The sequence below is a fragment of the Grampus griseus genome (genome assembly GCF_964374135.1).
Source record: "Grampus griseus genome assembly, chromosome: 20".
Taxonomy (NCBI): domain Eukaryota; kingdom Metazoa; phylum Chordata; class Mammalia; order Artiodactyla; family Delphinidae; genus Grampus; species Grampus griseus.
In genome coordinates, this window is record NC_139014.1 from 14,555,865 (window position 1) to 14,582,910 (window position 27,046).

At 40.9% G+C, this 27,046-nt stretch overlaps 1 protein-coding gene across 1 annotated transcript in view; it reads right to left on the bottom strand.

Moving 5' to 3' along the window:
- Nucleotides 1-27,046, bottom strand: part of DDX42 (DEAD-box helicase 42) — a gene marked incomplete at its 3' end in the record, with an annotated part of 51,870 nt that overhangs the window by 1,619 nt on the left and 23,205 nt on the right. The window contains exons 4-16 of the mRNA XM_082678797.1: nt 19,055-19,116; nt 17,720-17,756; nt 16,739-16,888; nt 10,544-10,648; nt 8,998-9,117; nt 7,824-8,000; nt 7,150-7,278; nt 6,137-6,236; nt 5,497-5,544; nt 4,884-4,981; nt 3,660-3,936; nt 2,460-2,686; nt 776-886 (exon numbers count right to left, since the gene is read on the bottom strand). Of these exons, the coding sequence (XP_082534923.1) occupies nt 776-886; nt 2,460-2,686; nt 3,660-3,936; nt 4,884-4,981; nt 5,497-5,544; nt 6,137-6,236; nt 7,150-7,278; nt 7,824-8,000; nt 8,998-9,117; nt 10,544-10,648; nt 16,739-16,888; nt 17,720-17,756; nt 19,055-19,116 (1,641 nt within the window). The remainder of the gene's footprint in view (nt 1-775; nt 887-2,459; nt 2,687-3,659; nt 3,937-4,883; nt 4,982-5,496; nt 5,545-6,136; nt 6,237-7,149; nt 7,279-7,823; nt 8,001-8,997; nt 9,118-10,543; nt 10,649-16,738; nt 16,889-17,719; nt 17,757-19,054; nt 19,117-27,046) is intronic.

Below are 27,046 nucleotides of genomic sequence, written 5' to 3' on the forward strand. Positions count from 1 at the left end.
AAAAATTACGTTAAGGCTGAAAAGGCCACAAGGCAGTACAGCACATACATGACTGCTCAGCCTCCAAGTCCAGACCCTAAAGAGTCTGAAACCTCAGCTTCAGTGCTCAGCACAGTGTGACCTCGGGTGCCTCCGTTTTATCATCTGTACTTACTCTGAGTGGCTGTGGAGACTGAGCTAATAACGTGTGGCTGCCCGGGCTGGCCCTGGCACATATTCAGTTCTCACTACCATCTATCTGCATGACCCACATCGTCATCATCACTGTAACATGGGGACAGATTTTGTATGTAACAAAGACACCAAGTTAACTGTGATGATGCAGAAATGGAGACTGGCAGCTTTCTTCCTTGGCTTAAGAAAGTGACAGGAAACAAAGTTAAGAAAGCCAGTCAGGGGGAGCTTCTGTTACTGTTTTGTGAGAAAAGCTAGCTCTCATATCTCTGGTTCGATTTCCCAGAATGTAGGAATCATTCCTGAGTTTAGTTACAAGCTGTAGCTGGAGTTTACAGAGTGACCCTCCGCTCTAGGCCAGTGCTGGAGGGCTGGTGGACAGACTGCTGGGCCCCACCTCCGGAGCTGGATTCACCAGGTCTAGGGTGGGGCACGAGTTTGCATGTGCTACTGGTCCAGGGACCACAGTTTAAGAACCACTGCTAATCTAAACTGGTATCCTGAGCACGCCTAGTCAGTCAAGGACACACAGGTGCTTCTTCAATAGAAAGTCACGTTAAGAGGCTCTCAGACAAGAATAATCCTAACATCCAGGACTCACCGTGTTCTCAGAGCCGAGGCCAGGCCGCTCCCTATAGCCTAGGCCTCCTCCACCAATGTTCAGCTTTTTCCCTTTCCCTCCTTTGAAGCGGGATTTCCGAAACCAGGCATTCTGCATTGAACACAATTCAAGGTTAAAACATGGGAGGAAGAGGCGCCCAGAGGAACGGGACGAGATCAAAAAGGAAACTAAATGGGAAGAACTTTTTGTTTCATCTTTTGCGAATGTATCTGTAGCAAAGGAGGAACTGTTCACAGGCACCACAGATTAGCTGCTTTTTGGTAGCTTCATCCGTCATATTTGTCAGGAGCCTTATCTAAGGCTTCCTTTTACTGCTCCTTCCTTCCTTCAAGGGCTCCAGGAAGGGAAGTGATTAAGATACACCTCAGATGCAGAGCAGTTACTCTGGCCATTTCTAACTTCCTTGAGGAAAATGAATTTATTCTCTATTTCTCAGACAATCTATATATAACATCTCTGGGGGTGGTTAGAGCTTTATCTGACAATCACGTTACACTCAAAAAGTACCTGAGGGCTTCCCTGGTGGCGCAGTGGTTAAGAACCCGCCTGCCAATGCAGGGAACACAGGTTCAAGCCCTGGTCCAGGAAGATCCCACATGCCGCGGAGCAACTAAGTCCAAGTGCCACAACTACTGAGCCTGCGCCCTAGAGCCCGTGAGCCACAACTACTGAGGCCCGCGCGCCTAGAGCCCGTGCTCCACAACAGAGAAGCCACTGCAATGAGAAGCCCACGCACTGCAACGAGGAGTAGCCCCTGTTCACTGCAGCTAGAAAAAGCTCGCACACAGCAATGAAGACCAAACGCAGCCAAAAATAAAATAGATTTATCAAAAAAAAAAAGTACTTGAAAGGTAGGGCAGGCTGGGCAAGGTGCTAATCAGGGAAGCTGATCAGTCTGAGAGCAGAGAAAGCCTGAGGCACAATGAGATGTAGGAAAATGCCACAGACAAAATACATCTTGTATTTAATTCAGGACTGGCTCTCCGCGAAAGGAAAGGAAACATCATTCTACTCTCCCCTGCAATGCAGGTCCTTTACTCCCAGGTCTGGAAGCACAGGCAGTACCACAGTACAACTGCATTACGGGTGAACAGTTCTGTAGGCTGGCCTATGAATTTGAAAAACACATAAGTCTCTACTATCAGTCTCTACAAATCCATTTGTAATTTGGGGACTGTGTATTAAGACAACTCAAGGTTGAATTCAGTAGAATGCCTCACTCAGTTTTAAATGGGTAAGCAGTGTAGTCAAAGGTCTGAGATCTAGGTCTGAGAAGTAGTGAAATACATTTTTTTTTTTAAAGACATCATACATTTTTAGCCCCCCAAAGAAAAAACTTTGGGGAAAAGGGCAGTGAGGAGACTAGTAGCTTTCTTTGATATTATATTTGCTCACAAGTGTGACATGGGGCAAGCAGAAAGAAATGTCACAGGGACAGATTTTAGCACAAAGGAATAGCTTTTCAACATAAATGCTGCTGAAAGGAGAGGATGAGAGGACAGACCAGATGAGTTTTAATGTCCTACAATACCAATCTATACTTCATAAGTGCTGCCTGCCCAACTTTACTGTCATGTTTCTATGTTATCTGCCTCTGGCATATTGAAATTTTTTCGCTTAGTTTTACAACCTGGAGCAACCTGAAGTGTGTCCAGCCCCTCACCTGCATGGCCAGATCTAGGAGTTCCTTGGAAACATGCTGATTGGCTCCTTCCAAGTTCCGGACAAGGTCACCGGCAAAATTGCTATCCTTGGGTGTCAGCAAGGTATAGGCCACGCCTTTCTCACCCGCTCGTCCTGTTCGGCCAATCCTATGCGTATGGGTATCAATATCTCGTGCCACATCATAGTTAATGACAGTCTTAATTGAAGGAATGTCCAGACCACGGGCTGAAACAAAAAACAAAATTCTTTTATTCTTTATCAGGAGCCAAAACACCAAAGTGTCCCCAAATGCTAACCTAAGAACCCACATTCCTCTTATCTAAGCAAAGTACATGATTTGGTGTGCTGAGATACAGGCATGTAAGCTGCCCTTCTAGAACAAATGCCACTATCGTAGATTCTATGATGCTGGGTCAACTTAGTGTGTAAGGGACATCTATCTTCTACTATCAATAACCTGCCGTGGCCTCACTCTTGCACCAGAAATATGTAAAAAAAAAAAAAAAAAAGTAAAACCAACATCAAATGTGTCCTGAAGCTGAGAAGTGATCTCCTTTCTGCGAGAAAATACCAGTTTTTAAGGGTAGCTATTAAAACTCAGCAGAACAAACTCAAAACTCACACTTCAAAACTTTTTCTGATCTTGAGTGAAGTATGCCAAACTAAATAATCAATGTAAGGTATGTACTATATTCAGACACACAACAGGGGCATAGCCCACGATGTGACTGTGTAAACAATTTCTTCCCCAAGTGTCTTCCAACTGCAGGGATTCTTTTTTTCAGAGGAACATTAAATGAAAAGTGGTGGGCTTCCCTGGTGGCGCAGTGGTTGAGGGTCCGCCTGCCAACGCAGGGGACGCGGGTTCGCGCCCCGGTCTGGGAGGATCCCACGTGCCGCAGAGCAGCTGGGCCCATGAGCCATGGCCGCTGAGCCTGTGCGTCCAGAACCTGTGCTCCGTGGCGGGAGCCCGGAGCCACAGCAGTGAGGGGCCCACGTACCGCAAAAAAAAAAAAAAAAAAAAAAGTGGTACCCAGAGCTCCAGACTGTAATCACGGTGCTCTGAACTGCTGCACCACGGGGTGTGGCCAGCCAGGCCAGCAGAGTGCCTTCAATCAGCCTCCTCAGATATTAAAGATCTTATATAGCAAGACAGAGCACCCTTATAGCATGGTTACTGGGGAAATTCATACCCTACCTGCAACATCTGTGGCCACGAGGACTGGGATGTCCTTTTTCTTAAAGTCTGAAATAACCTTGTTTCTTTCACTCTGATCCATGTCACCATGGAGCAGGCCAAGACTATGACCCTCCTGTTTAAGGTTATTGGCTAGCTCTTCAGCATTGGCTTTTTTAGTAACAAACAGGAGGACACTTCCTGAAGAGGTAAACTCCACTAGACGCCGGGTGAGCCAGTTCCATTTACTAGGCCCAGAATGCAGAATCTCCACAATCTGAGTCACATCTTCATTTGCCTGAAAAGAAATAAATGAAAAAGATAATTGCGACATTTGTGCCACAGGGCACGTGAATTAGGACCAGCCATCACATTTTCTACCTGCATCTGGAAGAACCTTGAATAATCCCTCTTCTCCTTGGGCCTTTCTTCAGCAAGTCAAGTGTAGCTCAAATTTTACATCCCTTAGCAAATCACAGTGCTCGCCACCTCCCCTGACGTGTACATATACCTAATAATCTGTAAGCCCCAGTGCTTTGCTCAATACTTCTCTATATGCCTATTCAGATTATTCCCAATAGAGTAAGCTCCTTTTCTGTCCTTCCCACTTACTGTTCCTAGTACAATTCATACATGCAAATAGAAGGCACTTAGTGATGAAAAGCAGACAATGTCAAAAAGCTAACTGCACAGAACTTTAATAAATATACCAAGCAAACTAAGGAATTCTCAAAGCAGCCTTAATTGATTTCCAAATCACAATTCAGAGAAATTTTCCACATAGGACATATTTATAGGTAAGGAAAAAAAAACCCTTAACTCATTTTCACCAGGCCTTTCAAATCTCCCCACTCCACGCTGTGCAGGCCTACTCCCACAATCACTTATGATGTCAGTTCCATCCTAACTGACCAGTAGTCTTTCGGGCAAAACCTGCTTTTACCCCAAAAAAATATTTTTTAAAAAAAACCTTTTATTCTGGAAAAAACTTTAACATTCAAAAAGAGTAAAATGAACAAAATCAACTCCCATGTATCCATCACCAAGCTTCAACAATTACTAACATTTTGCCAATCACGTTTCACCTATTTCCCCCAACCCTGGTGTTTTTAAAGCAAATTTGAAACATGTTGCCTCATCTGTAAACGCAAAATATTTTTTTCTCAATAGTGAGAAATTAATTCCATGTCACCATAGTAAGAGAAATAACCCACTGGGATCCTATCCAGCCCTGCTTAGGGTTACCTCTCCAATATCCCCCTGCACCACACGAATAGGGTCAATCAGGATGTCTCTGGCCAGTTTTTCAATCTTTTTCCGAAAAGTTGCACTGAATAAGAGAGCTAAAAGGTAAAGTAAATTCTGTTAAAGAAACAATATGACTTCTTTTCTGAATACCCACTAAGCTTCCCACTGACACTGCTCAGTTTTTAAAAAAGTAAACCCACCTGAACTTTAAATTTAGTTTAAAAATTAATTCACTAAGGAAAAAAAAAAACTTGCCCTTATTCTAACTTTATGCATTTTCAGTTAAGACAGGGGTCGTCAGCATGGTTCAGAAAAAGGCTCTTGACTTCAAATCAGCATATCTGCACTGTGTATTGCCTCTAGCCAGTGATAAAACTTTATGAATTGGGGCAAGTAATTTAATCCTCAGCCTTGGTTTCATCATCTATAAAAATGAGCAAGTTCTATCTAATGATCTCTAAGGTCCTGTCACCATCATTATCTTCCCCTTTATGGTTCCTCACTAGAACACACATGATCATTTTTGCTGCCATAGCTGTGAGTGCTTATAAAATAAATAGGTGTTTATTCTGAGTACAGACATGGCTTAATGAAACTGCTTCATACGTACTCTGTCTGTCGGGACGGACATGACTTGCTATGGATCGCACCTGGTACTCTGGAAGAAGTAGAACAGTAAAATTAGTATCATACCTCTGTATGACAGTTTGGGATGCCTGGGAAAAGTCATTTTAGTAAAAATCTTCACATGAGACATTATAAGAATTAAGGAAATTCTGGAACTCCTAGACCTATCACTCAGTATGAAACTCAGAAACACTTACCCCAGCACCATTGGCTGGGCCCAGGGATGATCCAATCCATAAAGATAGCTATTTAGAATTTTCACACAGCTGGTTAAGTCAAGGAGGACAGGAAAGCAAAAGGCCTTGAATGATATGACATCCACCTACCTAAGAACACAGACCTTGACCTTCACAAAGGCATATGAATAAAAATAAAGCCTAGAGATGATATTTCCCTTATATTCACAGGTACTTTCAAATGTCCTCAACCCAGTTAAGCCTAACATACTTTTCCTGAAAAAACTCCTAAAAATAGTTAATGTCTTAGCAATATCTCTATGATCTAATCCTATCCAGGAGTATTTTTAGCTTCTCTCGTGCAGAGAAAAAATTAAGTCTAGAAAGATATGGAAAAAACTAGTATCATGAGGACGGGGACAGAAGAAACTGGTATTCAAGGCATACCAAATCCCATGTCAAACATTCGATCTGCTTCGTCAAATACAAGGTAAGAGACTCTTTGAAGGTTGGTAGCTTTCTTCTTCACATGATCAATAAGTCGACCCTATGAGATCCAGAAAATGAATAGTAAGCATAGTCATCCCAGTGTCTGCTGGACACTGGTTCCAGGATCACCCACACTCACCTCCCACGAGGACGCTCAAGTCCCTTAAACAAAATGAAGGAGTATTTGCACATACAACCTACACACACCCTTCTGTATCCTTTAAACCATCTCTACTTATAATACCTAACGCAATGTAAATGCTACGTAAATAGTTGCCAGCACGCAGCAAATTCAAGTTTTGCTTTTTTGGAATTTTTTTCCCCTGAATATTTTCAATCCTTCGTTGGTGAAACTCACAGGGAAACCTGCCGATGTGGAGGGCCGATGGTATAAAGGCATTTACAAGAACTTTCTAGAGTTCCACTCCTGGGAAAAGTGCTAATACTCCAGTCTTAGACCGTAATAGACACTAGTCTGACAGCCTCAGACTTTACGCACTACAGAGCCCAAAAGAACAGAAAATCTGAAAACTCAACAGGATTCTTCCTTTACATTAATTTTGATTTAAATTGTGGAAAGATGGTCAGAACTATTTTTTGTGAGGCATTCTGAAATTACCTAAGTTAAAGCCTTATTAATGGGTTTTAATGTTTAAACTACAATCTTCTAGGCAGTTCTGACCATACCCTGAACAACTTTCTGATTCTTGGTGCTCTCAGTAAGCATCGATCCCTTTTCTAGGAGAGCATAAGAAAAACTGTTTGCTATAGAGGGGAATTCACAGCAGAGAGAATCTTATTGGACTGCTATTTTAGGCTAGCAATCAAAATTAAACCAAAGCCACCAGCTGTCATTGCATCAGAGTATTCTTAACCCTGCTTTACCACATTTTAGGGGAAATGCCCTCCAACAACTAACCATTTTTCTTCATACCAAGAGAGGCTGATATTTAAACCCAAGACATACTTACTGGTGTACAGACAACAATCTCTGCCCCTTCCTGAAGGGCCTTGGCCTGCTCCCACATGCTCCCTCCTCCATACACGGCTACTGATCGGAGATTATACGCTTTCCCAAACCGCTTGCATTCTGCGTGGATCTACAAAGTTGACATAATGACGTATTAACAAACTGTGACAACAGACACCTCTGTCATAACCCAAAAGGGAGCTATGAAAAACACACAGAATGCGATATCAATAGAAAATCAAAAGCCAGAAAATGCTTTAAAAACACAATTTTACTTATAAAGTAAATGAACAGAGTACCATTATCATATCTTAACAGGCTATCTAAAATCTTGTTGTGATTATTCTTTTTCACGTCTCTTCCCGACCCTGTTACTGCCCTTCTACCAGACAGAATGAATTAACCCAGGAGGAAAACTTATAATACAGTTCCCATATTAATTTGGTTATACAGAAAATCTATAACACATAATATTTTCCAGAAGTTTCCTGGTAGCACAACAATGTGAATGTACTTAATGCCACTTAACAGTACATTTAAAAATGGCTATAATAGTAAATTTTGTGTATTTCACTATAATTAAAAAAAAAAGTTTCCTGGTAATTCTACCCATTTGACTGGCTAGTCCCTTATCAGGTAACAATATGGAGGAGGGCTTCTACACAAAGCACATACCTGCTGACAAAGCTCCCTAGTAGGACACACAATCACTGCAATTGGTCCATCACCCGGTTCCAATTCTTTCTGGTCCATTATATGAATCAACATGGGCCAGATAAAGGCCGCAGTTTTCCCACTGCCTGTTTTGGCAATACCAATCATGTCTCTACCACTTAATGCCACAGGTACACCCTAGAGAAAAAGAAAAAAAAAAAAAAAATCCACTCCAAACTTTCAATTTTAAAGATGTGCTGAAGGAAATTCTGTGGAAGGGTAAATGACTATTAATGACATTTATTTCCAATGGAACAAAAATGTCCTGGGCTATGCATACTGGCTATGGAATAACAAGAAATACCTGGAATTTCCATTAACTTCTTGATCTGTAGGAAATATTATCATTGCTAAAATTTTTAAAAATTTGTCCCCCTTGTGAAGGTAGAGACTGTCTCATCCACATACTGAACTGCGTAGAAATGAATAAAATCCATATATAAATGAGAAACAGAAGCTATTACCTTCAGTTATGAGAATTTTCAGGCCATGGACAAAGGAATCCTCATAATCGACAGTGCTAAACTTCTCCATGCACAAATTTTATTTTGTTCAGTCTAGGCCTAATGAACTATTTTCTTCAGATCATATTTTCAAGACATTTATCAGACACAAAAGAACATTTCCCAGCCCCTTAGCAACTTTTTTAAAAAATAGGTTAAGTAGATTTATTAATATAGGTTGCTTGTGAAAGACACAAGTGGGCAGGCAAGAGGGCTCTGCCCCAAGAACTAAGCAGACATTTTTAGAATCAAAGGAAAAGTGCGGAGGGGGAGAAGACCACCTCATGTCCTAGGTCACAGGCAAGTTCCTAGGACAGGCTGCCAAGTGAGGGTCCTTCCTTGGCTTTGCACAGGAAAGAATTCAAGAGCCAGCCATAGTAAAGTGAAAGCAGTTTATTTAGAAAGACACACATTCCATAGACAGAATGCAGTCCACCTGAGAAGGTGAGAACAGCCAGCAACTTCTTAAGAGTGGTAAAAAATTCACTTTTGCTCTTTAATTTTTAAACGTTTCAAAAATTCTATCCATGTCAATACAGTTCTATACTAAACTTTCATTGCTTTGACTTGTTAAAAAAAAAAAAGTCACCATGTCATTCTACTTCATTTTTCTTTCAATATGTTTTACTTACCTGGCACTGTATTGGAGTGGGCTGTGTGTACTCAGATTTCCGAATCTGGTGCATAAGTTGCTCATCAAACCCAAAATGAGCAAAACTACTTCCTGGTCTAGGAGGTGCAGCACCAGAAACCTAGAGATAAAGACAACTTGCAGGAATGACTTGTACTTCAAAACAAACAGCATTAGAAGTTCAAGAATATTTGCCTGTATCTACCTAGCATTTAGTTGGGAGTATGAAGAAGTGAAAATATAAGTCTGTAGCTAAGAGCCTACACTGTTTGAAAAGGTAAAATTCAAATAATAACAGGTCTAAAACCGCATATAAAAAACTCCAAGATAAATATTCCTGAGATAATAGTCATATCATTTTAAATGATTAAGGGCCTAGAAATCTCTTAAATCAAAATCAATTTTCTCATAAGAAATAAAAAGATGTTCAGTAAATTGGAAAAAGCCATTAATATACTTCTTCCATTTGCATAACTATTAACCAGGTGGTAGAAAAAATAAAATTTACTCTTGAAATAAAGAGTGCAAATGAGCTCCAAATTCAGACACGTCTATACCCACTAGTTACAAAGATATTGTCTACTGTCTCCAATTTCAGTGATGCCTGAAGAGCTAACATCCCGCTTAGTGATGATCCAGACACTGCCAAACGTTGTTTGAACTGCACCCAGGTGAAGAACTGGGCTCCACCTCCATCAAGGTTTCTCAGGTGATGCTGATATTTCCAACCAGGATTTCACTTAAAGGTTTTTTGAAGGGGTACTTCTTGGAAAACAGACAAGTACATACGTGTACACACACACACACACACACACACACACACACCTACCCTCAGAAAACACAAGTTCAAACATCATGTAGCAACTGGTAAGGCCAGAAAGTTGTCCACACAAGAGCATACATCACTGTATTATCTGTGTGTTTCACTTAACATCTAGCAGCACCCTAAACAATGTGGTCAGTGTGCAACCCAAAGCTTTTTAGTGGACAATTTAAACCATTATTCTGATATTAGTACATGCATATTTTTTAAAGTTGTTAATTTCTTCTTCTAATTAAAAATGCGTGCTGTATATAGTTTGAGAAGCAAGTGTATCTTAATTTCGAAATAGTCTAAAACTTCCAATATTGTCCACATCTATTAATCTTGTCTCCTCTTCCTGAAGATGGGAACCCCTTGTCTTCATCTCTAGCCCACCCAACGCAGTTCTTAGCATACTGTTCTCACTGCAGAAATACTTGCTGATTAGTTTTAAGGTCACATGACCTATTGTTCCAACACAACACACAAAGTTGACTGAACACATACATATAGTATTCATGTGTATCACATGAAAGAATGAATAATCCTATCCTAAAACAGCTATAAGACTAAAACAACAAAATCAAGACACAAGAGCCCAAGGGATCTAATTATTACTTTATCAAAGATAGCTCAGGGACTATTAGAAAAGAAATTCAAGATTATTTCAGTTTGGATAAGCAGTAATACTAACCCCTGCACTAATTAACATTAATATGAATATTTGCCTTAATGGCTGACTTACCCGAAGATTGAGCTTATGCCGGAGATCTATTAGCTGCTGTGGGGTGAGGTTGGTTATCTCTTCATGTTCATTGTAAAAATTTTTTTCAAATGGTGGATAGTCAATCTGCAGGTCCAATTATTCAAAGTTAGTCTAGAATTCAAGAGTCAATCCTGTAAGTTTGATTTTAATGCAAAATAACCTTTCACAAATATTATACAAGTAAAGCCATAACCAGCTAGAGAGAACAAAGGAATTCATTTATTCATGACACAAATCCCGAAAGTACAGCCAGTACTTTTTCTTGTTCCTGTTTTCAATATAAACACCGACCTATTTCCTAAAGAGACTCTTAGGACACCTCAGGTTTGAACAGCCTTGATGCAGACTAGGGAATCTCTAATGCCAAAAAGGACTCAGATATTCCATCATATAACATTTAAATATGTTTTGCAGTAAGCTGTTCACCTAGATCTTGGCATTTAAAAACATTTCTAATATTTCCTTTGGGGAGAGCTCTACCTTTAGAGGGAGTTCCATTCTTTTTAAAAACATGGAACTGTTTACATAACTTTTAAGAAATGTATGGCCAAGCATTTCCAGTTCCAAAGAGGGAAGAAGTCATTTCTGCTAATCTTTCATAGCTTACTGTACTAAGAATACAAAACACTAGCATATTTACCACATGTGAGTCTGGCTAAATGATTCTCTTTCTGACATGATATGTCTACAATAAACTTATTCTTTAAGGAGAACTTATGCCTTTCATAGGTGGTCAAAAATTTCGTAACTCGAGATACAGCCTAAAATTAATTATCTTTCTATGGTACTATCAACAAAAAGAAAGAATTTAGTTTTATTATTAACAGGACCTTTGGTTATGCTCCCCACAATGCTGCACTAAGCCCTTTTCTTCAGTTCTCTTCTCTTACCAGAACAGAAGGTCCATGAGGGCAAGAATTTTTGTCTTTGTTCACAAAAATTTACAAATATGTAAATTTTTTACACACACACATTTTTTTTTAACCCAGAAGAGAGGTAAAAAAAAAGAAGAATGTGAAGAAAGGGGTATCCTTTCTTCATATCTGGTCTCTCCTGGCAGACTTCTCATTATATTAAGACAACTGTGGGATACCCCAGGCAGGATAATGAAGTTTGACCACTTTGTCAAATATCTCAAATATTTTATTAAATGAATATTTCAAATATTTGAGCTTTTCCTTATTAGCTTTTCACTCTTTATCATGCATGCATCCTCCTAGATCAGTTTCAGATATTTAACTTGCCACATGTAAAAATGCCAACTCCTTATGTGGTAACAGCTGTGCCAAAGGAAACATTTAAAAAGCTGAATATAACCCATACTCCAGTCTAGACCAGTAGTTCTCAAACTTTTTAGTCTCATGTACCCTTTACACTTAACAGAAACACAATGAGCTTTTGTTTATGTAGGTTAAATCTACTGATATTTACTGTATTAAACTTAAAACAGACAAATTTTAAAATTCACGTTAAAGTAACAACAAACCCGGGAACCTACCTCAACATAATAAAGGCCATATATGACAAACCCACAGCCAACATTGTTCTCAATGGTGAAAAACGGAAACCATTTCCTCTAAGATCAGGAACAAGACAAGGTTGCCCACACTCACCACTATTATTCAACATAGTTTTGGAAGTTTTAGCCACAGCAATCAGAGAAGAAAAAGAAATAAAAGGAATCCAAATCAGAAAAGAAGAAGTAAAACTGCCACTGTTTGCAGATGACATGATACTATACATAGAGAATCCTAAAGATGCCACCAGAAAACTACTAGAGCTAATCAGTGAATTTGGTTGAGTAGCAGGATACAAAATTTAATGCACAAAAATCTCTTGCAGTCCTATACACTAACGATGAAAAATCTGAAAGAGAAATTAAGGAAACACTCCCATTTACCTTTGCAACAAAAAGAATAAAATACCTAGGAAAAAACCGACCTAGGGAGACAAAAGACCTGTATGCAGAAAGCTAAGACACTGATGAAAGAAATTAATGATGACACAAACAGATGGAGAGATATACTATGTTCCTGGATTGGAAGAATCAACATTGTGAAAATGACTATACTACCCAAAGCAATCTACAGATTCAATGCAATCCCTATCAAACTACCAATGGCATTTTTCACAGAATTAGAACAAAAAATTGCACTATTTGTATGGGAACACAAAAGACCCCGAGTAGCCAAAACAATCTTGAGAAAGAAAAACGGAGCTGGAGGAATCAGGCTGACTTCAGACTACACTACAAACCTACAGTAATTAAGACAGTATGGTACTGGCACAAAAACAGAAATATAGATCAATGGTACAGGATAGAAAGCCCAGAGATAAACCCATGCACATATGGTCACTTTATCTTTGATAAAGGAGGCAAGAGGATACAATGGAGAAAAGACAGCCTCTTCAATAAGTGGTGCAGGGAAAACTGGACAGCTACACGTAAAAGAATGAAACTAGAACACTCCCTAACACCATACACAAAAATAAACTCAAAATGGATTAAAGACTTAAATGTAAGGGCAGACACTATAAAACTCTTAGAGGAAAACACAGGGAGAACACTCTATGACATAAATCACAGTAAGATCCTTTTTTGACCCACCTCCTAGAGAAAGGGAAATAAAAACAAAAACAAAAGGGACCTAAAGAAACTTAAAAGCTTTTGCACAGCAAAGGAAACCATAAAAAAGATGAAAAGGGACTTCCCTGGTGGCACAGTGAAGAATCTGCCTGCCAATGCAGAGGACACGGGTTCAAGCTCTGGTCCAGGAAGATTCCCACATGCTGCGGAGCAACTAAGCCCGTGCACTGCAAATGAGCCTGTGCTCTAGAGCCCACAACTACTGAAGCCCGCGTGCCTAGAGCCCATGTTCCGCAACAAGAGAAGCCACTACAATGATAAGCCGCACACAGCAAAGAAGAGTAGCCCCCACTGGCCACAACTAGAGAAAGCCCGCGCACAGCAATGAAGACCCAACACAGCCAAAAATAATAAATAAATAAATAAATTTATTTTAAAAAGATGAAAAGACAACCCGCAGAATGGGAGAAAATATTTGCAAATGAAGCAACGGACAAAGGATTAACCTCCAAAATTTACAAGCAGCTCAATATCAAAAAAACAAACAACCCAATCCAAACATGGGCTGAAGACATCTCTCCAAAGAAGATATACAGATTGCCAACAAACACATAAAAGGATGCTCAGCATCACTAATCATTAGGGAAATGCAAACCAAAACTACAATGACGTATATCTCCTCACACCAGTCAGAATGGCCACCATGAAAAAATCTACAAACAATAAATGCTGGAGAGGGTGTGGAAAAAAGGGAACCCTCTTGCACTGTTGGTGGGAATGTAAACTGATGCAGCCACTATGGAGAACAGTATGGAGGTTCCTTAAAAAACTAAATATAGAACTACCATATGACCCAGCAATCCCACTACTGGGCATATACCCTGAGATAACCATAATTCAAAAAGAGTCATGTACCACAATGTTCACTGCAGCTCTATTTACAATAGCCAGGACATGGAAGCAACCTAAGTGTCCATCAACAGATGAATGGATAAAGAAGATGTGGCATATATATACAATGGAATATTACTCAGCCATAAAAAGGAACGAAATTGAGTTATTTGTAGTGAGGTGGATGGACCTAGGGTCTGTCATACAGAGTGAAGTAAGTCAGAAAGAGAAAAATAAATACCATATGCTAACACATATATATGGAATCTAAAAAAAGAAATGGTTCTAATGAACCTAGGGGCAGGACAGAAGTAAAGACACAGACACAGACACAGAGAATGGACCTGAAGACAAGGGGAGGGGGAAGGGTAAGCTGGAACGAAGTGAGAGAGTAGCACTGACATATATACACTACCAAATGTAAAATAGATAGCTAGTGGGAAGCAGCCACATAGCACAGGGAGATCAGCTAGGTGCTCTGCGACCACCTAGAGGGGTGGGATAGGGAGGGTGGGAGGGAGATGCAAGAGGGAGTGGGATATGGGAATATATGTATGCATATAGCTGATTCACTTTGTTATACAGCAGAAACTAACACAACACTGTAAAGCAACTGTACTCCAATTAAGATGTTAAAAAAACCCCACAACAAACCCATCACACTTTAACATAAATGCTTTAATAAAAGTAACTTTTTTTTTATAACTTTCCTTTACATTTTTGCAAATCATTCTAATGTCTGACTAAGAAAATATTTCCTACTGCAAACTGTTGCAACGTTGTTTTGATTAAAGCCAAGGAAATCTGTCCTCACAAAGATATGTAGTTGGAAAAGGGACAGGAGTATTTATTAATAATCTTTTCAGATGCTTGTGGACTTTAACTCTTCTTCAATACTACACTAAACCTTGACAAATGGACATTTCTTAAAGATTATTTTCATTGTGGAATCTGAAACTGTATCAACTAACTTTTACATTCTGTTACATTAAAATTCATCGGTCTATCACGCACTTTGAATGGAGCCTTTACTCACGCATGATTTTGTAACATCGTGTATTGGCCATTTGAAAACAATGGTTCACTGAAATGGTCTGCAGATCATCCAAAACATTTCATTATATAATTAAAAAACTACATATATCATGGTTGATTATCAACAGACTTTAAGTATTAGAAAGCTATCAAGCTCACCATGGTGAATATGTTTCCCAAATTCTAATTTTTGCTTGAAAGCTTGATTTTCTACCATTGGCAATAGACACTTGTTTTCCTTGAAGTGTCATTCATTTTCTCAAGTGAAAATGGTGTTCCATGAAAAAAAAGCATCTAGCTTAGCTCACAACTCGAACACCTAAGTGCCTTTCCTTGAGACAACTGTCATATTTTGGCATGCAATAGAAATGATTTGCCCTTCCCATTTTGTCACAGGATAAAAAGACATGTTAACATAAAGGTCAAGATTTAATAAATATTTTTTACTGTTTCATCAAGGATACTGTTAAGTGAAACTGGTTTGTATTTGTTTTGGGTTTTTTTGGGGGGAGCGGTGTGTGACTGTGATGATCTGGCAGGGAGAAGCAACTGGTGCTACTGTCCTGATTCATGTTAATGCATCAGCATTGCTTTTAGTCATTGGTGCAAATGCTGACACAGTGAAAAAGGTAAATGATCTCAGCATTACTATGAAAATTCTTTTGACTTTGTAGACTCTGTGAAAAGATCCTTCTAGGACTCCTTGGACCACACTTTGAGAACCACTGCTCCAGATCTAGAATCACTGTATGCAAGGTCTAGTCTGATATTTAACCTGGATGAAATACTGATTTCCCCCCCCACCGCAAGTGAGTACACTGATATCCTCATTTCCTTTTCCTGATTTAAGGGCCATGTAATTCCTGGTTCCACTTTGAAGGAACAACCCCTCATCTGTTCCAGATCTAGGAGAAATACTAAAGATTTACAGCAATTAAAAAGCAAATGCAGGGGCTTCCCTGGTGGCGCAGTGGTTGAGAATCCACCTGCCAATGCAGGGGACACACATTCGAGCCCTGGTCCGGGAAGATCCCACATGCCGCAGAGTAACTAAGCCCGTGCGCCACCACTACTGAGCCTGTGCCCTAGAGCTCGTGAGCCATAACTACTGAGCCCGTGTGCCACAACTACTGAAGCCCACGCGCCTAGGGCCCATGCTCTGCAACAAGAGAAGCTACAGCAATGGGAAGCCCATGCACCACAACGAAGAGTAGCCCCCGCTCTCCACAACTAGAGAAAGCCCACAAACAGCAACGAAGACCCAACACAGCCAAAAATAAATAAAATAAATTTATTTTAAAAATAAATAATAAATTTAAAAAATAATTAATTCATTAATTTTTAGAAAAGCAAATGCAGGCCCACGGACCCACTGTGAGATGAAGATGGTAAGTGATGGTGCAGAAAACAAGTACAATTGCTTGAAAAAAACTGAATGTGAGCAAGTGACTCAGCTGTACCTTCAACAGTATAGGCTACAAAGTCTCAACCACTCAGTCACCTTCTGACTCAACCATTTGGTAAAGATGACAAGAGTCCAAAGAAATAGTCTCATGACATAATAAGGAGTACGAATCAGGATATTGGGAAAACCTAAATATTAAAGCTAAAGAAAACTATCAGCTTGAAAGAAGAGTCAAATTCAGCAAGAAACACCATACCTCTGAATGATCAATGGGAGGAAGAGGATCAATGATTTTTTTGGAAGGTGCAATTGGATTTCCATCACTATCATATTCCAAATTATCCTCCTCTTCCTCCTGAACCACGCCAGCAGTTGGATTCTCTGCCATGTACCGAAAATAAGCTTCCTGCAGGAAAGCACAAGAACATAATCATACCCAAGTATAAATGAGAACATTTCTGCTCCTGTAATTAGTGCATACAGTGTACAGATAACTGCACAGTTTAAATACCTACCAAGACTCTTACTAGCAATGATTCCTTTAACAATAGCAGTATTCAGAGGGACAATCAGAGGAAATGAATGAGACGGTTACTACCATAAAATGATTTAGCTTGCTTAAAAGAAGACATATTATCTGTCTGTTCCACAGCCTTCCTCGGGTGGGGTGCCCAGAGCTGTGGAACACATGCTGTGGCTTTACCAATCCAAGTTTGGAAGGTGACACTGATTAGAAGGGTCACAAACCTGGGAAAGGCTCACTCTGGTTCCCTTCTCACCATCCCACAACTGAATGGGGGAAAAAAAATACTAACGAATAAAAACCCTAAAGGACAGTCATTTAATTAATGTTCCATCTTGAAACACAAGAATCACAAACAGAACTCTTAGAAACAGGTAGAGGTTAGATGTTGCTAGAGTCCATCCGTAGATCCCACTCTACTCTACTCCTTGACTTATCAGAAGAAACATTAATTTTGGATTAAAAAAATCAAGCTGAATAAAGCTCATATTTGCTTTTGATATCATAGTTGATCAAAAATTCCATCTTCAACATGGGGGAAAGTCACATGAATCTTTATATTACCAACTGGTCACACACGCAGAAAAGCAGCAAGTCAAATGACATTCCCTCCTGAACGTCAGGAATGGCCATTTCAGTGAAGGCAAGCTCTAGCTTGTCCCCAGTACAGACTTTGTGGGGTAAAAGTAAAAGAAATACTGCATAGGAACTCACTTGGTCATCTTCCTCTTCAATGTCATCTCGAATACCCCTGGAAAAACAAGCGGAGAAACAAACTTCCCTGCAAATGTTCCACATACCCAGCTCCATACTTATAGCACATTAGTGTTGAATTCCATACAGCACAGGAACTCTCAACACTAACAATAACAAAGCAGCAATAAGCACACTGTAAACTATCCATCCATCATACACGTCTGGTTTCACTCTGTAAGCCACAGTTTGCATTTCTTTTGAATGGGATGATATGGTACCCCTAGAAACATCAAATACTAACAAGAACATAGGGAGTAAAAACTTTTGAAGAGAGATACCCAAGGACCCCAGGCTTGTCAACCCCATACAACAAACACAGTAGTGTTTAATATAAAGCATTTTATATTAAAAAAAAAAAAACCTGCATTTGGTACATGCTAAAAAGACTGTCACAACTTTCTTAATGTGCCCCAGAGTTTCTAGCCCTGGAGTAACTACGTTCAGCCAAAATCCTTGGGGACAGAGAGAAAAACTACATCAACTCTTTTTAAAATTTGGGACTAAAACTCCCAAACAGTTCACATGGAGAAGCGGACCATCGCCACTTGCATCTCTCAGGAGCTGTGGACAGTATGGTTGCTTAGTTCCCATAAGCATCTCTTTTTAATCAGACTTTCTTCCTAACCTAGTGCACTTGCTATCCCTAAGGCAAGCAGCACCGCCAGTGAAGGGCAGCTGGAAGAGGATGCAGCACACAGTAAACGCCAAAGAGAGGGCTGAACCTCCATATGGCACAGGAACCTTGGGGAGGGCCTGAGCACTGACTGCCAAGTAGAGGTAAAAGTCCAACCATGCCTCCCTGTACTTGGTAAAAAAGCCTTAAGAAGAGTATATTCAGCAAGGGGACGAGGAGAATTCTCTTTCCTAGAAAATAAAGTATTTCAAGTTCTGACTAGTGGCTAAAGCATGTCACCCCTTAAATAAATTTTTATTATTTATTAATAATATACACAGTTTTTTGTGTACAATCACCATTACTTCTTAAAATCAATCACACAGGCATAAGTCTATTTTATATCAGTTATGGGACAAGACTGAAAAATGAACCCAAACTTTAGTAATGATGCTCTCTCGATTCTCTCTGTAACTCATTCTTGTGTTTACTAAAAACTATTTATAGTTGAATACCAAAAAGAATGCTTTTTAATTACTATAAGAAATATTATTCAAGATACAGAAATAACTTTAAGTCATTTGTGTATTTTAATTTTTCTCTATAAACTTTGGGGGTATAGGCTTTGCAATACTGTAGCAATTTTTATGTAACTTTTGAGGGAGAAGAAAACAACTTACTTTACGTTTTTTCTTTCCTTGTCCTTTTCTTCAAGCCTCTTCATGTCTCTAGCCGCTTGATCCTAATGAAACAAAAGGCCGCAAGGAATCACCAACTAAAAACACTGAAAGGTAAATTTCTTTATAAAGAATTTTTAGATTCAAACAAGCACCACCACAGTTTTAGCTATGCATTTTAACAATTGCATTTCGATGCAATCAAATTGTTTGACAATTATTTTTTAAAGAGAAATACCCAAATGTTCTAAAAATTTGACTGTACATGGATTGCTTAATTTTTATCTGCAAATATACCATGCATGGAAAAATTAGCAAAAATTCTTGATTGATTACTTTTAAGAGTTAATGATATAATTACCAATGGGGCTAGTAAAAAGTGCAGATTTCTAGATCTGGCTCTGGGAAGGTGGTTCTCAGCCTGGGGTAATTTTGTCCCCCATGGACATCTGGCCATGTCAGGAGACACTTCTGGCTGTCATAACTTGGGGTGGGGGATTGTTACTAACATCTAGTGAGTAAAGGCCATAGATACTGCTAAACATCCTACAATGCACAGGACAGTCCACAAAACACAGAATTATCCAGCCCTAAATGTCAATAATCCTGAGGTTGAAAAACTTTAATCTAAATAAACCTACTACATCAGAATCCTTTGGGTTGGACTTAAATGCATGTAGTTTTTCCATTTTCCATAGGCAATTCTTATACACAGCAAATTGATAATTATTGATCTAAATTAATTCTTTGTTTTATACATGTGAAAATCAAGGTCAGAAGAATTAAGTAATTTTCCCCAAGGTTAAAACACATTCTGCATAACTGTTTCTTGTTAAAGTAACGTGAGTTTTTCTGACTCCTTTGATGTAAAAAAATGCCACTATATATAACCTGGCATAGTCAGATGTTCTATCTAATCAAAAGTTCCTGATAAAGAAGAATTATTTTAAAAAGAAATATTACACATAAACACTATTTTTCAAGGGACTGAGCTACACATAAGATATAGTAAAGCCTATGGGTGAAGATGACTATGCAACGTAACATAAGAAAAGGGCCACAAACACTTACAGAACATATTTTTTAGCCTACATAAATCTTTTTTTAAACACTAGCTAAAAATCAATCTTCATCTAGTTCAAATACTAGAAAAGTTTACACCTTCTAGAAAAGTTTACACCTGAGATCAGGGATTAATGCAATACCTTGGCAACAACACTCTCCCCAAGATCAGATAATATCCAATCTCTCTGTCCTAAAATCAGCAAAACCCCTTTGGATACTATACCAAAAAAATACCCAGAAGAATGATTCTATATCAGAAAGATTTAACCTCCAAACAGCTTCAACTACTTGAAATTCCAAGCAAGTGAATGTGGGCCATTCTTGGATACTCCTACTCAAAAAGGGCTATGCCAGCATGCATCACCAAACATTAAATCTAACTTTAAACACAGAAAATCAAAAGTTGATTTTTTATTCTAATTCATCACTAGGGATCTGAAGAAATGAGAAACATAGCCCTTTGGGAAATGTCCATATCTCAAAAAGATGGGGGAAAAAAAAAGACATGTATAAGACATCTCAAACACGACAAACCATTTATTTATTGCCTTTAGTTCTAGAGAGAATCATTTAACATAATCTATTTACTAAATTGCTACCATGTTGCAAAGCACATGTATGTTCTGAGTAGTTTTGGTTAAGCATTATGACAGAGATACACAAAGCTACAAGAACTCAGATACTGAATGATATAGCAAAAAGAATATGGGCTTTGGAGTTGAATCCTGGCTCTGCTACCTTTTATGTATATATTCTTTGGAAAGTAATTCAAGATGTTCTAAATCAAAGGTGGGAAACTCAAAATACTCAATGGGTACCAATGTGACAATGAATGAAGTAAGCCAGGATAAGAAAAGTTCTATTCTTTTGACACAGACATGCTTTGCTTGCACTTTAGTAAGTAGGAATATTCTAAAGAAGCATGCCCTAATTTTTCTTCTAACACGTAGCTCTGAGTCTTACTTTCTAATATTTGATAAGAGACCCAAGCTCGAGAAAAATATTTCTCCACTCTAAGAAAATTACAGCACAAGTGTGATGGTAAATGGTTCTAAACGATGGCCTCAGTGTCAAGAAGACAATAGGGACTGATGGGTGAAGTAGGAAAAGGCTGCCTTGTCTAAAGCAGGCAGCTATTTCCTCAACAACAGGCTATTTTTTGCCACATAAGAATGCAGGCCTAGTCTTGCCAGATTTTCCACTTTTCAAGAGTCTGATCTTTTCAACAAAATCTACTGATCTTAAAAATGTTGGCTCATATTTTAGAAAAGCAATGTTTAGGCCGAACAAAAACACATCCATATTGGATTCTTTTTTTCCCCTACTTCCTTAGAGGAGAGATGAATTCTGGCTGAAGACTTTAGGTAACAAGTAACTGAGGAATCTAGAAGGACTTCACTTCATAAGCAATGAAGTGACAGTTTTTGAGCAAGAGGAGTCGCATGACAGGAAATCACTCTGTAGCTGTAAACACCACATCGACGGGAGAGCAGGGAGCCTAAAGCTGGGAGAGAATTTAGATCAGGCAAGAGTTAACGAAGGTATAAGGTAAGATGACTATAGGGGACGTAGAAAGAAACAGATGCAAGAGATACTGTAAAGACTGACAGAACCTGGCAAATGACAAGAGGAAGGCAGTATCATGTACTGGACAAGAGCTAGTTCTCAGGACTACGAAGCAAGAAAAATTAGATTTGAGTCCCAGCTCTGCCACACAGTACCAATGTGATTTGGAGAATGAATCTGAATTATCTTAGGGTTCAGTTTTCTTATTAGTTAAAAAATTATATTTGTATATAGTTTTTCTGCCTATTCTCCTTTGTTATTCTGAGGATTAAATGAAGCAAGTCATGAACATGCTTGATCATCTGCTAGAAGAGAGGGAGAAGATGTGGCACATATATACAATGGAATATTACTCAGCCATAAAAAAGAAAACGAAATTGAGTTATTTGTAGTGAGGTGGATGGACCCAGAGTCTGTCATACAGAGTGAAGTACGTCAGAAAGAGAAAAACAAACATTGTATGCTAACACGTATATATGGAACCTAAAAAAAAAAAAGGTTATGAAGAACCTAGGGGCAGGACAGGAATAAAGACGCAGGTGTAAAGAACTGACTTGAGGACATGGGGAGGGGGAAGGGTAAACTGGGACAAAGTGAGAGAGTGGCATGGACATATATACACTACCAAATGAAAAACAGATAGCTAGTGGGAAGCAGCTGCATAGCACAGGGAGATCAGCTCGGTGCTTTGTGACCACCTAGAGGGGTGGGATAGGGAGAGTGGGAGGGAGACGCAAGAGGGAGGGTATATGGGAATATATGTATATGTATAGCTGATTCACTTTGGTATACAGCAGAAACTAACACATCACTGTAAAGCAATTATACTTCAATAAATGTTAAAAAAAAAAAAGAAAAGAAGAGAGGGAAGAATCAAGGTGGTGGAGTAGTAGGACATGGAACTCACCTCTTCCCACAAATATACCAAGAATATATCTACAGGGACTTCCTTGGTGGTGCAGTGGTTAAGAATCTGCCTGCCAATGCAGGGGGCACGGGTTGGATCCCTAGTCCGGGAAGATGCCACATGCCGCGGAGCAACTAAGCCTGTGAGCCACAACTACTGAGCCTGCACTCTAGAGCCTGTGAGCCACAACTACTGAGCCCACGTGCCACAACTACTGAAGCCCATGTGCCCTAGAGCCCGTGCTCTGTATCAAGAGAAGCCACCGCAATGAGAAGCCACAACAAAGAGTAGCCTCTGCTCACCGCAACTAGAGAAAGCCTGCGCGCAGCAACGAAGACCCAACACAGCTAAAATAAATAAAATTAATTTTATAAATAAATAAATAAATGAAAAGTTTAAAAAAAGAGGAAGTGGTACGGGACCCCCGCCCTTGGGAAGGAGCTGAAGGAGAGAAGTTCCCATACCCTGGGAAGTCCCATCCCCAGCAGGGAGATTAGCTGGGACAGAAAAGGAGCTTCAGAGGCTCAGAGGAGAGTGCAACAACCAGTTTGTGGCAGGCAGGACAGAAAGAGACCTACACGTAGGTCTGTGCCACCGCCCTGGGAGCCTCAGCATGAGAAGCTCGGCTGCTGGTATGGGGGTGGGGGGAGGGTGCTGGAATGCAGGGTTTAGAGAACAGACCCCGGGGGAGGACTGCTGCTGGCTGTATGGAGACAGCCTGAAGGGGCTGGAGCGGGGCGCACAGCAGTAGTAGCATTTTCAGAAGAAGCCTGGGCCACCACAGAACCAAAGCACCAATGTTAAGTGGTATGCGAAGGGAGGGGTGGGGCTGCCATCGCGGCCTCCTTCCCCAGGCACTGGCCACTGCCTGGGCAGGCTTGCGAGCCACAGCTGCCACCCTAGCCCCCTCCCGCCTGGACAGGCTTGTGTGCCCCAGCCACCTCGGCAACCCCAGGAGCAACGCCTGTGGGTTGCCCACATGCAGCGGTGTGGGTGAAACCACAGCTGAGCCCCAGGGGCTGTGCGATTCACGAGCAGAGCCGAGATCTCTCCCAGCAGCTGCGTGACCACGGATTTAGACCCCTGCTGCCAACTCTGTAAATTCAGTGCCTGTGGAACGACCGAACAGACCACAGGTGCTCCCGCGGCTGTGATGGGTCTGGCTTGAGCAGTTGTGGGCTCTGTGGACCAGTATACGTGGGGGCTGGGCCCGGCCAGGGTCCGAGCTGCCTCCACAGCTCCCACAGCAGGTCCAGGTGCATGCCTACTGCAGTCCTGGGACCTGACTTCAGCGGATCTGTGCTGCTGGCCGTGCAAAAACAACGCCGGAGAGATACCAGGGCCTGCTGCTGGTGTACCCAAGGTTGAGGTGGGGCCGGAGGCCACACCAACAACACTGTACTCTGTGAACCCGCACAATGGGTGAAAGGTGACACAGCAGAGGGTACTCACAGATGAACAGCTCCAGCGGAGGAATACTCAGTGGCTCCGGTCCCAGTGGGAGCCCTCCAATCACACCTACCTCACACTGCGGATCAGAAATGCAGCTCAGAAACAGATCTGGGGGCTTCCACTCCAACAGCTAGGGAGCAGACCCTGCCCCTGACAGGACAGTGACAACCAGAGAGCAAAGAGGAGGTCTCGCTCAATGCAGGCTCTGGTCACACCGCCAGTCACACCTCCTATCAAGGGGATAACGGCCGGCATACACTGAGGAAAGAGATGGCAGACATCCATACTAAAAACAGCCCTCACACCCAAAATTATTAAACCCATACAGGCTACACAGGGACGATACCACATAAAAATAGCCCTCCAAGACAACAGTAAATAATTGTTTCTCCTAAACTCATACAGCAAAAGCAATATGACTAAAGTGAAGAAGCAGAGGAACTACTCCAATTAAAAGATTGAGAGAATTCCTCTGAAAGAACAAACAATGCAACAGACCTCTTCAGTCTAATAGACACCAAGTTCAAAAAGGAGATAATGAAAATACTGAAGGAACTAAGAAAGGCTATCAACAGAAATACAGATTACTATAAAAAGGAACTAAAAACTATAAGGAGACAAGAAAAATTAGAGAATTCATTAGAAGAGATGAAAGCTGAACTAAAGGCTATGAACAGCAGAATGAATAATGCAGAAGAACAAATAAGTGATCTGGAAGATAGAATAATGGAAATCACCCAGTAAGGAGAGCAGACAGAAACCCAATCGAAAAAAAATGAAGGAAATATAAGAGACCTATGGGATAATATAGAGTGCCAATCTATGCATAACAGGGATCCTAAAAATAGAAGAAAGAGAAAAGGGGATTGAAAATTTATTTGAAGAAATTATGGCTGAAAAATTCCCAAACCTTAAGAAGGAAACATATCCAGATACAGGAAGCACAGAGGGTGGCAAACAAGATAAACCCAAACAGACCTACACCAAGATGTGTTATAAAAAAATGGCAAAAGTTAAAGAGAGGATTCTAAAGGCAGCAAGAGAAAAACAAAAAGTTAATTACAAGGAAACCCCAATAAGGCTATCAGCTGATTTCTCTACAGAAGTGTTTCAGGCCAGAAGGGAGAGGCAAGCTACATTCAACATCCTGAAAGGGAAAAATCTGCAACCTAGGACACTCTACCCAGCAAAGTTATCATTTAGAATGGAAGGAGAGATAAAGAATTTCTCAGACAAGCAAAAACTAAAAGAATACAGCAATACTAAACCTATACTAAAGGAAATATTGAAAGGTCTTCCCTAATAGAAAAGTAAGAAACTATAGGAAAGAGGAGGACCTTCAAGATGGTGGAGGAGTAAGAAGTGGAGATCACCTTCCTCTCCATAAATATATCAAAAATACATCTACATGTGGAACAACTCCTACAGAACACCTACTGAATGCTGGCAGAAGACCTCAGACTTCCCCCAAAACAAGAAACTCCCCACGTACCCGGGTAGGGCAAAAGAAAAAACAGAGACAAAAGAATAGGGACAGGACCTGCACCTCCAGGAGGGAGCTGTGAAGGAGGAAGAGTTTCCACACACTAGGAAGCCCCTTCACTGGTGGAGATGGTGGGGGGGGTGACAGGGGGGGAAGCTTCGGAGCCACAGAGGAGAGCGCAGCAACAGGGGTGCAGAGGGCAAAGTGGAGAGATTCCTGCACAGAGGATCGGTGCCAACCAGCACTCACCAAGCTGAGGCTTGTCTGCTCACCCGCCGGGGCAGGTGGGAGCATCAGATCCCAAGGAGAGGACTGGGGTTGGCTGTGTGAACACAGCCTGAAGGGGGCTAGTGTGCCACAGCTAACCGGGAGGAAGTCCAAGAAAAAGTCTGGACCTGCCTAAGAGTCAAGAGACCATTGTTTCTGGGTGTGCGAGAAGAGAAGATTCAGAGCACCGCGTAAATGAGCTCCAGAGACGGGCATGAGCCACGGCTATCAGCGTGGACACCAGAGACAGGCATGAGACGCTAAGGCTGCTACTGCAGCCACCAAGAATCCTGTGTGCAAGCACAGGTCACTATCCACACCTCCCCTCCCAGGGGCCTGTGCAGCCGGCCACTGCCAGGGTCCCGTGATCCAGGGACAACTTCCCCAGGAGAACACATGGCACGCGCCTCAGGCTGGTGCAATGTCATGCTGGTCTCTGCTGCCGCAGGCTCGCCCCGCATCCGTACTCCTCCCTCTCCTTGGCCCGAGTGAGCCAGAGACCCCTAATCAGCCACTCCTTTAACCCCCTCCTGTCTGGGCAAAGAACAGATGCCAGAGAGCGCCCTACATGCAGAAGCAGGGCCAAATCCACAGCTGAACCCCAGGAGCTGTGAGAACAAAGGAGAGAAAGGGAAATTTCTCCATGCAGCCTCAGGAGCAGCAGATTAAATCCCCACAATCAACTTGAGATACCCTGCATCTGTGGAATATCTGAATAGACAAAGAATCATCCCAAAATTAAGGCGGTGGACTTTGGGAGCAACTGTAGACTTGGGGTTTGCTGTATGAAACTGACCACTTTCTGATTTTTATATTTATCTTAGTATAGTTTTTAGCAATTGTTATAATTGGTGGACTTGTTTACTGGTTTGGTTGCTCTCTTTTTTATTACTTATAATTTTATTTAATTTTAATAATATTTTTATTTTAATAACTTTATATTATTTTATTTATTTTTCTTTCTTTTTTAATCTCCCTTTTCTTCTGAGCTGTGTGGCTGACAGGGTCTTGGTGCTCCGGCCGGATGTCAGGCCTGAGCCTCTGAGGTGGGAGAGCCGAGTTCAGGACATTGGACCACCAGAGACCTCCCGGCCCCACGTAGTATCAATCAGCGAGAGCTCTCCCAGAGATCTCCGTCTCAACACCAACACCCAGCTTCACTCAACGACCGGCAAGCTACAGTGCTGGACACCCTATGCCAAACAACTAGCAAGATAGGAACACAACCCCACCCATTAGCAAAGAGGCTGCCTAA